Source organism: Schistocerca nitens, chromosome 5 (assembly GCF_023898315.1).
Source record: "Schistocerca nitens isolate TAMUIC-IGC-003100 chromosome 5, iqSchNite1.1, whole genome shotgun sequence".
NCBI classification, from domain to species: domain Eukaryota; kingdom Metazoa; phylum Arthropoda; class Insecta; order Orthoptera; family Acrididae; genus Schistocerca; species Schistocerca nitens.
The window spans coordinates 395,169,998-395,186,889 of NC_064618.1; the positions used below are offsets into that span (position 1 = coordinate 395,169,998).

The following is a 16,892-nucleotide window of genomic DNA, read 5'->3' on the forward strand; positions in this document are numbered from 1 at the left end:
GCGTGAACAATACAAATTATAGGAAGTGCGGCGCTGATCATTGCTTGAGAACCATCTACATCTACATATACTCTCCGCACCCCGCAGGTCACCATACACTACACGGTGGTGGGTACCTAATACCACTGACAGTCATTGCCTTTCCTTTTCACTCGCAAATGGAGTGAGGGGAAAAACAGCTGTCTGTATCCTCACGGTCCTTACGCGAGATGTACGTCAGTGGCAGTACAGTCGTTCTGTAGTCTGTCGCACGTGCTGTTTCTCTAAACTTTCTGAGCTGTATTTCGCAAAAAAGAGCACCTTCTTCTCTCCATCTGAATTATCGGAGAATTTCTGTAATAGTGACGTGTCGTTCGAATTTGCCGGCAACAAATAGAGCAGACCGCCTCTGAATTTGTTCCGCGTCTTTGTTTAATCCGACCTGATCGGAATCCCAAACTATCAAGCAATACTCAATTACTCAAGTATTCTGTACGCAGTCTCCTTTACAGAGGAGCTACACTTGCCTAGCAGTCACCCAATAAACCGAAGTTGACCATTCACCTTCCTTATTACCCATCTTACGTTCTCGTTCCATTTCATGTTGCTTTACAGCTTGAGTGTCAAGAAGCACACCATTAATACGTTGTTAGAGCACTGAAGGGTTGTTTTTCATCCTAATCTGCATTAACTCACATTTTAACAGACTTAGAGCCAGCTGTCACTCATCACACCAAATAGAATTCTACACAAGTCATACTGTACTCTCTTACGGTGACCCAACGGCGACACTTTCCTGCGTCTAACGGCGTCATCAGCAAACAAGTGTAGACTGCTGCAGACCCTGTCCGCCATATCCTTTATGTATAAATACAAAAACCTGTACTTACGAACTATGAGGCTACTTCAAGAGGCTACACTATTACTAGAATTAAATGTAAAGAAATGATCTGAGCAATATCTTCAAGAGGAATATATGAAGAGCGTACGCTATCTTCAGATTCATATGAAACAAGTGTGTTAATAGATAGAAGCCCAGACGGTAATTTCATCCTCACGATGCTCTCTCATAGAGGTCTTGCGAGATGTTGTCCATGGCTGTGCAAATGGGTATTCTGAATTCTGGCAACGTCGTAGGATGTGGAGGTACGTAAAATTCACCTTAATGAAACTGCACAAGAAAACAACGTGCACTGTCGGAAGGTGTGTGTGTCGTAATGTACGATCAATTCATCAAAAATAAATAAATAAATAAATAAAAGTAAATAATTCAAAAGTGTGTGAATTCCTAAGAGACCAAACTGCTGAGCTCATTGGCTCCTAGACTTACACACTACTTAAACGAACTTAAACTAACTTACACTAAGGACAACACATACATCTATGCCCGAGAGAGGACTCGAACCTCCGGCGGGAGGGGCCGCGCAATCCGTGACATGGCGCCTCAGACCGCGCGTGGCAATTCATCAATCTGGCAGTTGATGATTTAGGTACTTGTGGATATTCAAATTCCATTATACTGGAATCTGCCTCACTGTGAAACGAAGCATTGTGTGTTCTCCTGCCTAGTAAATTGTAGCATTAACGAATTTCTCTACATAACCAGGTTCACATTTTCTGAAACGGTACTCTCGAGAAACTGAAATAGGCTAGGGAAATTTCAAAAGACTCTTCGTTCCTTGTGCTTATCGATTTTTATGCTGAAATGAAACACCTTCAAATATATTTTTCAATCCTGCACTGCTATTTTATAGAAGGAAAAATTAATTAGCTCGCATGTCAGTCTCCTGAGTGGTTTTACGTGCATTAAGACTCATGCAAGAGGTCGATATAGTCACTGACATGTGCGCAGATTGTCGGAAGTTTTCTAGTAAAGGGGAGTTTCCAAAATACTTTGCTGTATCCGTTTTCTTGAAGCAGGGTCCTCACTGTGGGTCCCCGTCTGGCCGATTGCTGGAATCGTGTAATATCCAGATTTCCGGGTCAGTCGGATGTGACAGCAGCCCGATATTAGACTACATGGCAACTTGAGATCAGGCATACTCGTCGGCAATGTTACAGTCGAGCTATGTCTCACGACCACAAGGGACCATCGCCATATTGTGCACTCAGGCAAATCGCAACTCCTTCACACTTGCGCCCGCCGTCCGAGAACATGTAATGAACTCCCTGGAGTATTCTGTATCATACTCCTCCATTGGTCGGAGAAATACCTAAATTATCAACTGTCAGATTGATGAATTGCCATGCCGAGTGGCCGCGCTGTCTTAGGCGCCATGTCACGGATTGCGCGGCCCCTCCCGCCGGAGGTTCGAGTCCTCCCTCGGGCACGGGTGTGTGTGTTATTCTTAGCATCAGTTAGTTTAAGAAGTGTGTAAGTCTAGGGACCAATGACATCAGCAATTTGGCCCCTTAGGAGACTAGCAGCAGCCAGACCAGGAGATTACCGTTCGATGTGTAAACTGTCGCTAACACCACAGCACAATCGGCTGCGTTTGGAGTTGTACCTAGACCAAGTTTCGCACTGCCTCGGATAACCATTGTTGGCCAATATGGCAGCGACTGTTGTTTTGGAAAGGCACAGCAGTGTTACTCCTGACGTCGTGACACGGGTAGGAGTCAGGTACGACATCAGCTCAGCGGTGGTAGTGATTGACGTAACTCTGCAGACACAATGGTACGCCTCAATGTCCACCCTTCTCTTGTGTTACCTATCATGCGAGAGTACCTTGGTGCCATTTTTCAACATGACAATGTTCTTTTGGACATGACATGTGTCTCTCTCAATTATCGGGCGTGATTTTGAGATACTTGAGTGGCCAGCAAGATCCCTAGATGTTGTAACACTATTACCGATATTACCTACAATGGTCTTATCTAACTTCTTTGTCTCTTTATTAGTTAGTGTGATTTCTGTACAATCAAGCTTTCATACAACATGGATGTAAATGTTTTATTCATTATTTATTATCATTTAAGTAATTGTAATTAATCTCTGGATGTAACTGAGCCATGCTGCAGCTCCCGTTGGCGCTCTTTGTAGGTTGCCGCACTCTGTTGGAGGCCAAACCGTATCCTTTAGTTGGCATGTTTGCGGTTGTTTGTCTTCTCGTCTTGGCTGGCGCCACTCGTTTCGCAAGCGTTGCCAGTCCGCTAGTGGCAGCAGCGGCGGTTATCGATATTTAGTAACTGTTGCCCTATCTTTGGGGCGACGTTATGTTTTTCCGTGTCGTCTGAGTGTGGAAGTTCGGTTGGGGAGTGAGGAGGAGCCAGGTCCGTGCAGTGCTAGAACACACCGGGAGCGCTGGCGGCGCGCATCGTCTGCTGGATGGAAGGGCTGTGGTCACGAGGGTGCACGACCTCGTCGTAAACCAGATCCTGCAGGCTTTAAGATGAGTGCAATTCTATTCAATTAGAGAAACCTCCACCATTGTGACATCTCTCGATTCTCCAGTGACTTGCGTTCATGTTGCTGCTCATAGGGTCGCCGAGTCGAAGAGCAGGGAGTGGAGTGCTTAGGGAAAGCGGATCTCATTAGTTTTCTTCGACTTTTTATTACTGTTTACTGCGCTCAACTTGTTAGAATTTGTTAAGTTCAACCAGCAGTATTTTTCCTGCCTGGTGGCCGCTAACGTCCCAGTTACCTGCCCTGGGGGTTAGTCTATGTAACGGCAGTGTACGTTTCCTCGCCTTGCCGCTGCTGTCCGGTAAGGTGTGTAGTTTTAGACAGATTTCTTGACTGTAGGGCGTTGGTGTATCTTCTACTCTGGTGGTAGTGATACCTTTCTCGTTCCGGGCGCTCTAAGCACAGTATTCTTTGGTCGTAGTACAGTCCGCCAGTTCCGGCTTTGGCGTGTTGTTCCATTCTTGCATTTGGTTTGTTGGACGCCAGGTAGCTTCAGACGATTGTCATTAGTCATTCGTTAGACTGCCACTAGTCTGAATTACCATCTTATGAAGTGAATGCAACTCTTGGCTGCCAATCTCATCGCTAGCTAAAGAGTTTGTTGCTGGACCTTCTCAGAGGTCGATTCCTGTTACTAGTACTTGTGTTTTATTATTGTATTATTTATTACCATACCTTGTAATGCCTACATTAAAGGTTATGTATGTCTAGTTAATAGTTCCGGTCGCCTGCTGGAATAAATCTAGCAGTGTTAGGGTTGTGTTACAAGGTTACCATCACCTTATTTCACCCGTTTGGTGGTCAGCTGCTTGTTTCTTTTAATTAACCTTTGCTTGTATTTCCTGTTTTACAGAAGGTTTCTAAATTCTTTATATAATTGTCGTTCCTGGCGTGTAAGGCCTTTAGCCGTGATTGTGGTCATTTGCTTTAAAAAAATAATTCGATATTTGTATTTTAGCAGTAATCTTTAAAACTTTATTTACTGCCATTCCTGGTGTCTGATACCTTCTGCTGAGTTTGTGGCCACTTACTTTAATATTTCAATACTACAGCGAGTTAATAACGTGTGGTATTTTTTAATTTATTATTGAGTCTGGAATTACTGTTTTAAAAATAAATGTGTGTAACTGTAAAAATCAACCAGTAGTAACTGATAACGTCCCAGTCCACAATCTTAATCGAATCCTGCCTTCCCTTCACTATTAGGTCACAGTAATGACAAAAGTAATGTTCTGTAAAAGAATGAAAATGTTATATTTTACTGGTTCATGCAAAGGGAAAGTCCCTCCACAAACGAACTGGCTAGGTGGGAGTAGAAAAGGTGGTTCTGGCGGTCGAGCTGCAAAGTCCCTGTGTAGCATGAGTCAGTCGGCGGCTAGTAGGCACATCTTCTGAACTGAAAGATGCGAGAAGAACTGCAAGATTGTAAAATACAGCTACGGATACGGAAGTAATGCAGCTTATTATTCATTCCATACTTCGGTTATCCCTGTACTATGAAAATATGACTCGAAGAAGAGAATTTTCAGAGCTTGTTGCACAGAAAGAGCCATGGATACATTTGCCGCCATTTTTGAATAGCACAGGAGATCGACGCAGCCACCACCTTCAGCCCAAATTATCAGTTGACTACTGTGTCATTGCTTGGACCAGTTATGTGGTTTTGTTTTCAATAAAATTTTGTGTTCTGTAAACTTTGTGTTGAGACTTAGTCATTTAGACAGGGTCGTATCCCAAGTGTTATGATGAATCCGAGTATCCTGTTTTACTCTACTGAAAAACAATGATCGCCTTCAATAAAAGTTAATAAACTTTGTAGGGTTGTAAAGTACATAATTATTTAGTGAGCATTAGTTTTGAAATACTCCACGTAGTTCTCATAAATGGACAGTTAAACTATTCAGTTCAAGGAATTTTCTTACTGAAATAATAGTTTTTACAATTTCATTTGTCATGTCGTTGACAGTGTTTCCCATATTGTGTTGTGTTCAGCTACGACCTGAATCTAGCGATAAATTAGTTTCTGGCTGCCCATAGCTGAGCCAGAGATAACTGTCATATTAAAATAACAATAATCAAGAATAAGGAACTGACTACAAATATTCAAACTATACTAGGATACAAACAAAAGATTCAATTACTTCATAATTATTTTAATAGTAGTAATTTACTATGATTAAACTAACAAAAGAACCTCTTGTCCAACTCAGTAGCGTTCCGCCATTAGTAAGGTTTTTATCTACAGTTGTTATTATCACCCCGCTGTAATGCGCAGATAGTAAGTGTTATTGACAGTCAGTTATTGCCTAAACGCATTAATACTCATCTCGTGTAGTTCAAGTCAAATCACTGGTACATTACTTGATAAAGTGTGGCTACTGTCTTGTATGTTACCAACAAAGCAGAAGTTTAGTCTTAAGCAAAGTCAACCCACGTTGTTAACTTTCGTTATGAACCATGCTAGTACTGGGGTACACCTTTGCTTAATTAGGCTGTCGACTGTTTCTTTTTACGTAATTGAAGTTTACTTGATTACTAATAGAACCTTGATTCGATTCCCGTTTGTTTTCCCAGAGTCCAAAAGGAGTCCGGTATCTCCCCATTGCTAATAGTCATGGTTACAAAATTCCTGTCACAGGGGTAACAGATCGGCATATTACTATTTTAATAGTAGATGATAGTGTTATAATCTGTCCCCTGTGGAATATGTGTGGGACCATCTCGCAGCGCCAGTATCAAGCAACAACAGTCAGCTTGCCTCAGGAGTGGATAAAACGGCTTTATGACAGGCTTCCCAACCGAATCAGTGGATGCATCCTGGCCAGAGAGGGGTGCTGTGTCATACTGATAAGGACGCCGCATATTGCCAATTTCTTCGTAAATTTGACTGAAAAACCATCGGGTACTCTCTCAACCCATGAAGTTTCATTTCTTTTCGGCCTTCCCTTCTAGACGCTTCGCTTTTTATGCCAGGCAATGTATCTTTCACCTGTGTCATTGGTTGAAGTATGATTTCCTTTATTTTGTTTCCATTACGGTACAGTTTCAGTTGTAGAGACATTTTCAAATGTACAACCTATTAGAATGACCTTAGTTGGATCAGATTACAGAAATTTATCAATTCGTGCAAGCAATAGTGTAGTCGTATGAGATGTTGCTATATCTACTCTAGTATGCTCATACTGTTCTGTATGGTCAAGGCCAAAAATTATTGAGAACATGCAACTTCTTTCTCAAAATTTTTGAAACGCAAGACTTAAGTCTTAGAGAATAGGAAAAAAAATTAATTCACTAAATACATCAACATTGAGGTAAATAAAATTCAGATTGTTACTGTCAGCAAAGTCACAGAAAACGTTACTGAAAGTTATTTCAGTAAGGTGCAAGGGACACTAGGCAAATAATAAAAGGATAGGAAGAAATCGAGTGTTTTCTGAAAGTGACGAATATACATAAAACAGATTAACTCATAGTTAATTCCTCTGAATGTTGAACAACACACCGAGTTTCAATAATTGATTTCAAGGTAACGTTAGAGAAATAATACGCTAAACCACTGTAGAATGCAGTGAGATAAAAATTTGCAAACATAATTCAAAAATATCCTGAGGTATTTTACTGTAATTTTCCTATATTTCCAAAGACCCCGTACTGATGTGGTACAATGACATTGTTGTTTGAAGTCCACAGCACGCTGCCAACAACGAGTGTAACATAATTAGAACGCTGCTGAGATTTTACGCTAACAGGTAACCCAATCGCCAGAAGAGAACCAGCAAATGCCCAGTTAAAACGTTGCGAAGTCTAAATAGCATCATTTAACGCAATTCCTGAAACCCCCGTAATTTTTATTGCATTGGGAAAGCCTTACGCTGATGATATGTTATGGCCCTCTAACTAAAACAACACCGAAAGTGAAATTTATGAGAGAATTAGTGCTGATATTTGGAGCAAATGAAGATGAACGAGGTAACATTTACAGCCCAATTGCATTTCAGAAAATTAATGTAAAAATGTACAATATGAAGCTCTAAACTTATAAAATTCAATCAATACTTCTACGAAGGTTAAGAAGGTAAATTAAGATAAAGTTTTACGCTTTATTTTGTACAGAAACCAGATGGCAGTTATAAGAGTCGAGGGGCATGAAAGGGAAGCAGTGGTTGGGAAAGGAGTGAGACAGGGTTGTAGCCTCTCCCCGATGTTATTCAATCTGTATATTGAGCAAGCAGTAAAGGAAACAAAAGAAAAATTCAGAGTAGGTATTAAAATTCATGGAGGAGAAGTAAAAACTTTGAGGTTCGCCGATGACATTGTAATTCTGTCAGAGACAGCAAAGGACTTGGAAGAGCAGTTGAACGGAATGGACAGTGTCTTGAAAGGATGATATAAGATGAACGTCAACAAAAGCAAAACGAGGATAATGGAATGTAGTCAAATTAAATCGGGTGATGCTGAGGGGATTAGATTAGGAAATGAGACACTTAAAGTAGTAAAGGAGTTTTGCTATTTAGGGAGTAAAATAACTGATGGTCGAAGTAGAGAGGATATAAAATGTAGACTGGCAATGGCAAGGAAATCGTTTCTGAAGAAGAGAAATTTGTTAACATCGAGTATAGATTTAAGTGTCAGGAGGTCGTTTCTGAAAGTATTTGTATGGAGTGTAGCCATGTATGGAAGTGAAACATGGACGATAAATAGTTTGGACAAGAAGAGAATAGAAGCTTTCGAAATGTGGTTCTACAGAAGAATGCTGAAGATAAGGATGGTAGATCACGTAACTAATGAGCTGGTATTGAATAGGATTGGGGAGAAGAGAAGTTTGTGGCACAACTTGGCTAGAAGAAGGGATCGGTTGGTAGGACATGTTTTGAGGCATCAAGGGATCACAAATTTAGCATTGGAGGGCAGCGTGGAGGGTAAAAATCGTAGATGGAGACCAAGAGATGAATACACTAAGCAGATTCAGAAGGATGTAGGTTGCAGTAGGTACTGGGAGATGAAGAAGCTTGCACAGGATAGAGTAGCATGGAGAGCTGCATCAAACAACAACAACATTACGCTTTATCTGACAGTTTTTATAATTTTCCCAGAATGTTCTGCAAAAATAATTAGCAGAGTAAATTTTTCATAGTGAAAAGCACCAGTCTGTAAATATGGGTAAGAAATAATTCGTCACATATACCGAAATTACACCGAAATACATTGAAACAGAAATAGGTAAAAACGATAAAGCATGTTTTAGTATCACTGGAATACTATACCGCAAAACAATTTAGAAATATCTCATATATTTTAAGTATGTAGTAAATTTGCTCTAAGAAAGATATGCATAATCAGAAATACATAATTATAAGTACAATACTAAAGGACTACATTATAGGAGTAACACTGAAAAATATATGGAAGGGTATTCAGTTTGTAAACGGATTAAACAGATACTTTAAGATGAGCGATACGAAAAGTTAATCTTTGGTTGGACATTTCTGTTCAACAGATTACCAAAACAAGAATTTGTATATTTCTAAATGAAAAAGCTAACAATAGCCTTGAGCAAAGCTATTAAAGCATAACCAGCCAGTTATATCAAGGTCATTAGGTCTGGAAGTTTCTTTCTGTCTTTTTCTGATTCTTCAAGCTTATGCCTTTCCAGTTATTTTCCGAGATCACGTTGTTGTTTTTGTTGTTGTTGTTGTTGTTGTTGTGGTCTTTAGTCCTGAGACTGGTTTGATGCAGCTCTCCATGCTACTCTATCCTGTGCAAGCTGCTTTATCTCCCAGTACCTACTGCAGCCTACATCCTTCTGAATCTGCTTGTGTATTCATCTCTTGGTCTCCCTCTACGATTTTTACCCTCCACGCTACCCTCCAATACTAAATTGGTGATCCCTCGATGTCTCAGAACATGTCCTACCAACCGATCCCTTCTTCTAGTCAAGTTGTGCCACAAGCTCCTCTTCTCCCCAATTCTATTCAATACCTCCTCATTAGTTATGTGATCTACCCATCTAATCTTCAGCATTCTTCTGTAGCATCACATTTCGAAAGCTTCTATTATCTTCTTGTCTAAACTATTTATCGTCCACGTTTCACTTCCATACATGGCTACACTCCATACAAATACTTTCAGAAATGACTTCCTGACATTTAAATCTATACTCGATGTTAACAAATTTTTCTTCTTCAGAAACGCTTTCCTTGCCATTGCCAGTCTACATTTTATATCCTCTCTACTTCGACCATCATCAGTTATTTTGTTCCCCAAATAGCAAAACTCCTTTGCTACTGTGTCTCATTTCCTAATCTAATTCCCTCAGCATCACCCGACTTAATTCGACTACATTCTATTATCCTCGTTTTGCTTTTGTTGGCGTTATTCTTATATCCTCCTTTCAAAACACTGTCCATTCCGTTCAACTGCTCTTCCAAGTCCTTTGCTGTCTCTGACAGAATTACAATGTCATCAGCGAACCTTAACGTTTTTATTTCTTCTCCATGGATTTTAATACCTACTCCGAACTTTTCTTTTGTTTCCTTTATTGCTTGCTCAATATACAGATTGAATAACATCGGGGATAGGCTACAACCCTGTCTCACTCCCTTCCGAACCACTGCTTTCCGCCGGCCGGAGTGGCCGTGCTGTTCTAGGCGCTACAGTCTGGAACCGCGATACCGCTACGGTCGCAGGTTCGAATCCTGCCTCGGGAATGGATGTGTGTGATGTCCTTAGGTTAGTTAGGTTTAAGTAGTTCTAAGTTCTAGGGGACTGATGACCCCAGAAGTTGAGTCCCATAGTGCTCAGAGCCATTTGAACCATTTTTGAACCACTGCTTTCCTTTCATACCCCTCGACTCTTATAACTGCCATCTGGTTTCTGTACAAATTGTAAATAGCCTTTCGCTCCCTGTATTTTACCCCTCCCACATTCAGAAATTGAAAGAGAGTATTCCAATCAACATTGTCAAAAGCTTTCTCTAAGTCTACAAATGCCTGAAACGTAGGTTTGCCTTTTCTTAGTCTTTCCTGTAAGATAAGTCGTAGGATCAGTATTGCCTCACGTGTTCCAACATTTCTACGGAATCCAAACTGATCTTCCCGAGGTCGGCTTCTATCAGTTGTTCCATTCGTCTATAAAGAATTCGCGTTAGTATTTTGCAGCTGTGACTTATTAAACTGATAGTTCGGTAATTTTCACATCTGTCGACACCTGCTTTCTTTGGGATTGGAATTATTATATTCTTCTTTAAGTCTGAGGGTATTTCGCCTGTCTCATACATCTTGCTCACCAGATGGCAGACTTTTGTCAGGACTGGCTCTCCCAGTAGTTCTAATGGAATGTTGTCTACTCTGGGGGGGCCTTGCTTCGACTCAGGTCTTTTAGTGCTCTATCAAACTCTTCACGCAGTATCATATCTCTCATTTCATCTTCATCTACATCCACTTCCATTTCCATAATATTGTCCTCAAGTACATCGCCCTTATATAGAACCTCTATATACTCCTTCCACCTTTCTGCTTTCCCTTCTTTTCTTAGAACTAGGTTCCATAAAAGTTCTTGATATTCATGAAAGTGATTCTCCTTTTTCCAAAGGTCTCTTTAATTTTCCTGTAGGCAGTATCTATGTTACCCCTAGTGAGGTAAGCCTCTACATCCTTACATTTGTCATCTAGCCATCTCTGCTTAGCCATTTTCCACTGCCTGTCGATATCATTTTTGAGACGGTTGTATTCCTTTTTGCCTACTTCATTTACTGCATTTTTATATTTTCTCCTTTCATCAGTTAAATTCAATATCTCTTCTGTTGCCCAAGGATTTCTACTAGCCCTCGTCTTTTTACCTATTTAATCCTCTGCTGCCTTCACTATTTCATCCATCAAAGCTACCCATTCTTCTTCTACTGTATTTCTTTCCCCCATTCCTGTCAATTGTTCCCTTATGCTCCCCCAGAAACTCTGTATAACCTCTGGTTCTTTTAGTTTATCCAGGTCCCATCTCCTTAAATTCCCACCTTTTTGCAGTTTCTTCAGTTTTAATCTACAGTTCATAACCAATAGATTGTGGTCAGAGTCCACATCTGCCCCTGGAAATGTCTTACAATTTAAAACCTGGTTCCCAAATCTCTGTCTTACCATTATATAATCTATCCGATACCTTTTAGTATATCCAGGGTTCTTCCATGTATACAACCTGCTTTTATGATTTTTGAACCATGGGTTAGCTATGATTAAGTTATGCTCTGCGCAAAATTCTACCATGCGGCTTCCTCTTTCATTTCCTAGCCCCAATCCATATTCACCTACAATGTTTCCTTCTCTCCCTTTTCCTACTCTTGAATTCCAGTCACCCATGACTATTAAATTTTCGTCTCCCTTCACTACCTGAATAATTTCTTTTATCTCATCATACATTTCTTCAATTTCTTCGTCATCTGCAGAGCTAGTTGGCATATAAACTTGTACTACTGTAGTAGGCGTGGGCTTCGAGTCTATCTTGGCCACAATAATGCGTTCACTATGCTGTTTGTACTAGCTTACCCGTACTCCTGCTTTTTTATTCATTATTAAACCTACTCCTGCATTACCCCTATTTTATTTTGTATTTATAACCCTGTAATCACCTGACCAAAAGTCTTGTTCCTCCTGCCACCGAACTTCACTAATTCCCACTATATCTAACTTTAACCTATCCATTTCCCTTTTTAAATTTTCTAACCTACCTGCCCGATTATGGGATCCGTAGAACGCCAGTTTTCTTTCTCCTGGTAACAACGTCCTCTTGAGTAGTCCTTGCCCTGAGATTAGAATGGGGGACTATTTTACCTCCGGAATATTTCACCCAAGAGGACGCCATCATCATTTAATCATACAGTAAAGCTGCATGCCCTCGGTAAAAGTTACGGCTGTAGTTTCCCCTTGCTTTCAGCCGTTCGCAGTACCAGCATAGCAAGGCCGTTTTGGTTAGTGTTACAAGGCCAGATCAGTCAATTATTCAGATGGTTCCCCCTGCAACTATTGAAAAGGCTGCTGCCCCTCTTCAGGAACCACACGTTTGTCTGGCCTCTCAACAGATACCCCTCCGTTGTGGTTGCATCTACAGTACGGCTATCTGTATCGTTGAGGCACGCAAGCCTCCCCACCAACGGCATGGTCCATGGTTCATGGGGGGAGGTCCAAGATCACAGAAAGGAAAAATGTTTTGGGAGGTAACGGTGAAAAAATGGAAATACGAAACAAATTTTAGGAATGAAACACTTAATTTAGAGGACAAAGACGAAGTAAGAAATCGACAACAACAGCGATATAAGAAAGAAAAATGCGGCATATGGAGAAAACGAAGGAGTGTGGTGACGGTTAGAGACAACAAAGACAAACAGAAACTGTTATTATGAAACTCCACTTCATCAGCATTACAATTGTAGCTGCACAAGCTTCATTCAACACACGACCTTCAAATGGATGCAGAAACTTCATTCAAGTGAAATGATGAGGAGCTAAAGGAGACTTACGTGCGTGACGACTGCGGACCCTGGGTTCTGCTGGTGCACGGGACAGCCATCCTTGCCGAGACCGTCTTCGGAGAAGTTGCGGCTGCTGCCGCTCTTGAGGAAGTCGGAGCTGGTGTCGCTCACCATACAGACGAGCGCGAAGCTCAGGTTGTAGCGCATCAGGATCAGGTTGAACAGCGTCGCGAAGGCGCACATCGTGAACGTCAGTCGACACGATCCCATCAGCGGCGCTGTGCGAAAGAAGGGAACCATCAAGTGACACTGTAAACAGCTATGCGAACACTATGCTACGACAGCCTCTTCACCATGTTTTACTTCCGATGTCGTGACGACAAGACTACTGTTGGTTTCAGTTTCATTAGCTGTCAGAAATGATTTGAAGGTGTATCATATCTGAAAATAAATAGGGACAACAGATTTCTGAAGTGTAAGCATGTTTTTGAAGTCAAAAAGCAATCCACACTGATACAGGTTTGGCGAAACCGTACTGCAACTATAGCCTAGATTACACGACGGCAATAGGTTGCATGAAACTGCACTACCAGCCACTGCGCATGTGTGCCGCTCGTTTACGCGACTCGGTGGTGAAACTACACACTTTCGGCGTGTTCCAACTTTGGCGACACTAGATGCATGAGTTTTGAGGTTCCGCGTGTTCGCAGAGTGCAGACAAACTGAAATATGAAGTGAGGAACGGAAAGTAATATTTGCTTTTTCGATATCTGTGCTTTGAACAGGTGATTGTGGGAGTTCAGCAACATATTGCTGCCGCTGAGACTGTCATGTCCGATCATAACATAGATGGTTTGACAATATCTGAGCTGCAGGGCAAAATTTATTGAGTTACGAGCTCATATACAACTGAATTAAGAAAGAGACAAGCAAGTGTAATTCTAGCTGTGGTAATGCTCTCGTCTACAAGACTAAAATTCCATCGTTGGAGTTGGCGAACTCTTTGTTAAGGAATATTGTTGACAGGAGGGAAGGCTGTACATATTCAAGAAGCCGCATTCGTTATTCAATATTCATCTATTTAAAACATCGCAGCAGTGCTCCCCATTCAGATATGTTAGAATTTTGAAATATTAACGCTGTTCAGATCTATCTTCAAGAGAGTAGTTTGCAAACCATTCTCTTCTTAATGCGGCCTGCTTCGAATAATTACTGCTGTTTAGTGTTAATAACTATTACTGTTAATGTTAATAATTATTGGTGTTAATGGAAAAGCGTAATCACCAACTAAAACCGCATCTTATAACATGCCGAGTGTTATCTATAGTAATGCACGTGACATACGTAATTTCAGTTCTGGCGACAGTGCTTCATGCGTTACAGTACCTTTACTCCTTATCGCTTAATTGACTCTATTTAGAAGAAACGTGAACAGTTCTGGTGACAATCTGAGATAATTAAAAGAACTTCTTGGGTCTTCCGTTATAAATTTTTTTTAGCAAGGATGCCGAGCAACCGATTTGACGTCTTTTATTCATCCAGTCACTAATCGAAATACGTTTTTTTTTCTTCTTATGCAGCGATTCCACGTAACAAGCTTTAACTCCATAACAAGACGTGAGACGTGCAGCTGCCAAAACTTTCATTTCAGACACGACTCAGGGACCAACAAACCGAAGAAACTGCAGTGTATACTGGTATCGCCGTGTCTACAGTCATATATGAAAACACTTGTGTGCAACTCATTCCACAAAACGACTGGCGTAACCCAATGTCGTCGTGTAAACTAGGCTTAAATAGTGTTTTCTTCTTGGAGGATGACTTCCCTACATACACTCCTGGAAATGGAAATAAGAACACCGTGAATTCATTGTCCCAGGAAGGGGAAACTTTATTGACACATTCCTGGGGTCAGATACATCACATGATCACACTGACAGAACCACAGGCACATAGACACAGGCAACAGAGCATGCACAATGTCGGCACTAGTACAGTGTATATCCACCTTTCGCAGCAATGCAGGCTGCTATTCTCCCATGGAGACGATCGTAGAGATGCTGGATGTAGTCCTGTGGAACGGCTTGCCATGCCATTTCCACCTGGCGCCTCAGTTGGACCAGCGTTCGTGCTGGACGTGCAGACCGCGTGAGACGACGCTTCATCCAGTCCCAAACATGCTCAATGGGGGACAGATCCGGAGATCTTGCTGGCCAGGGTAGTTGACTTACACCTTCTAGAGCACGTTGGGTGGCACGGGATACATGCGGACGTGCATTGTCCTGTTGGAACAGCAAGTTCCCTTGCCGGTCTAGGAATGGTAGAACGATTGGTTCGATGACGGTTTGGATGTACCGTGCACTATTCAGTGTACCCTCGACGATCACCAGTGGTGTACGGCCAGTGTAGGAGATCGCTCCCCACACCATGATGCCGGGTGTTGGCCCTGTGTGCCTCGGTCGTATGCAGTCCTGATTGTGGCGCTCACCTGCACGGCGCCAAACACGCATACGACCATCATTGGCACCAAGGCAGAAGCGACTCTCATCGCTGAAGACGACACGTCTCCATTCGTCCCTCCATTCACGCCTGTCGCGACACCACTGGAGGCGGGCTGCACTATGTTGCGGCGTGAGCGGAAGACGGCCTAACGGTGTGCGGGACCGTAGCCCAGCTTCATGGAGACGGTTGCGAATGGTCCTCGCCGATACCCCAGGAGCAACAGTGTCCCTAATTTGCTGGGAAGTGGCGGTGCGGTCCCCTACGGCACTGCGTAGGATCCTACGGTCTTGGCGTGCATCCGTGCGTCGCTGCGGTCCGGTCCCAGGTCGACGGGCACGTGCACCTTCCGCCGACCACTGGCGACAACATCGATGTACTGTGGAGACCTCACGCCCCACGTGTTGAGCAATTCGGCGGTACGTCCACCCGGCCTCCCGCATGCCCACTATACGCCCTCGCTCAAAGTCCGTCAACTGCACATACGGTTCACGTCCACGCTGTCGCGGCATGCTACCAGTGTTAAAGACTGCGATGGAGCTCCGTATGCCACGGCAAACTGGCTGACACTGACGGCGGCGGTGCACAAATGCTGCGCAGCTAGCGCCATTCGACGGCCAACACCGCGGTTCCTGGTGTGTCCGCTGTGCCGTGCGTGTGATCATTGCTTGTACAGCCCTCTCGCAGTGTCCGGAGCAAGTATGGTGGGTCTGACACACCGGTGTCAATGTGTTCTTTTTTCCATTTCCAGGAGTGTAGATAACTTAATACTGCCCTGTAAAAAGGTTTCTTGGATATAATTCTTAGTCCCTTCAACAGAATCATATACATTTTATCGACCCGCTGACTGAGGTGATACAGATACTGAACAGTTCAAAGGAGACTTGAGTATCATTTCAAATAGGTACCCCATTTATACAATTATAATTGGTGGTAACTTCAATCTACCCTCGATATGTTGGTGAAAATACATGTCCAAAGCCGGTAGTGGGTATAAATCATCATCCGAAATTGTACTAAATTCTTTCTCCAAAAGTTATTTTGAGTAATTAGTTCAGGAGCCCACTCGAAGTGTAAATGATTACGAAAACCTACATGACCTCTTCGCAAGAAATAAATTTGGAAATTGTGGTAAGATCTTATGGGACCAAAGTGGGGAGGTCATCGGTCTCTAAGCTTACACACTATGTAATGTAACTTAAACTAACTTACGGTAAGGACGAAACACACACACATACACACACACACACACACACACACACACACACACACACACACACACACATGCCCGAGAGAGGACTCGAACCTCCGACTGGTGGAGCCGCGCGGACCATGGCAAGACGCCCTAGACCGCGCGGCTACCCCGCGCGGCTTGCAATGAGCTAATAGGGAGCGTCATGACAGATAACGGGATTAGTAACCATAAGCTCGTTGTAGTGACGCTGAATACCGTAACATTCAAATCCACAAAAATGAACGCAAAATATATCTATTTAAAACAGCAGATAAAAGTTCTCTTGACTGCTCCACAAAAGATAGTCTTCATTTCTT

The 16,892-nt window shown here is 42.4% G+C and overlaps 1 protein-coding gene across 3 annotated transcripts in view; it reads right to left on the reverse strand.

The window, feature by feature from the left end:
- The window catches only part of LOC126259363 (uncharacterized transporter slc-17.2-like), a 531,434-nt gene that overhangs the window by 149,698 nt on the left and 364,844 nt on the right, over positions 1-16,892 (reverse strand). For all 3 annotated transcript variants that reach the window (XM_049956099.1, XM_049956101.1, XM_049956100.1), the window contains one exon: positions 12,891-13,120. In XM_049956099.1, the coding sequence (XP_049812056.1) occupies positions 12,891-13,120 (230 nt within the window). The remainder of the gene's footprint in view (positions 1-12,890; positions 13,121-16,892) is intronic.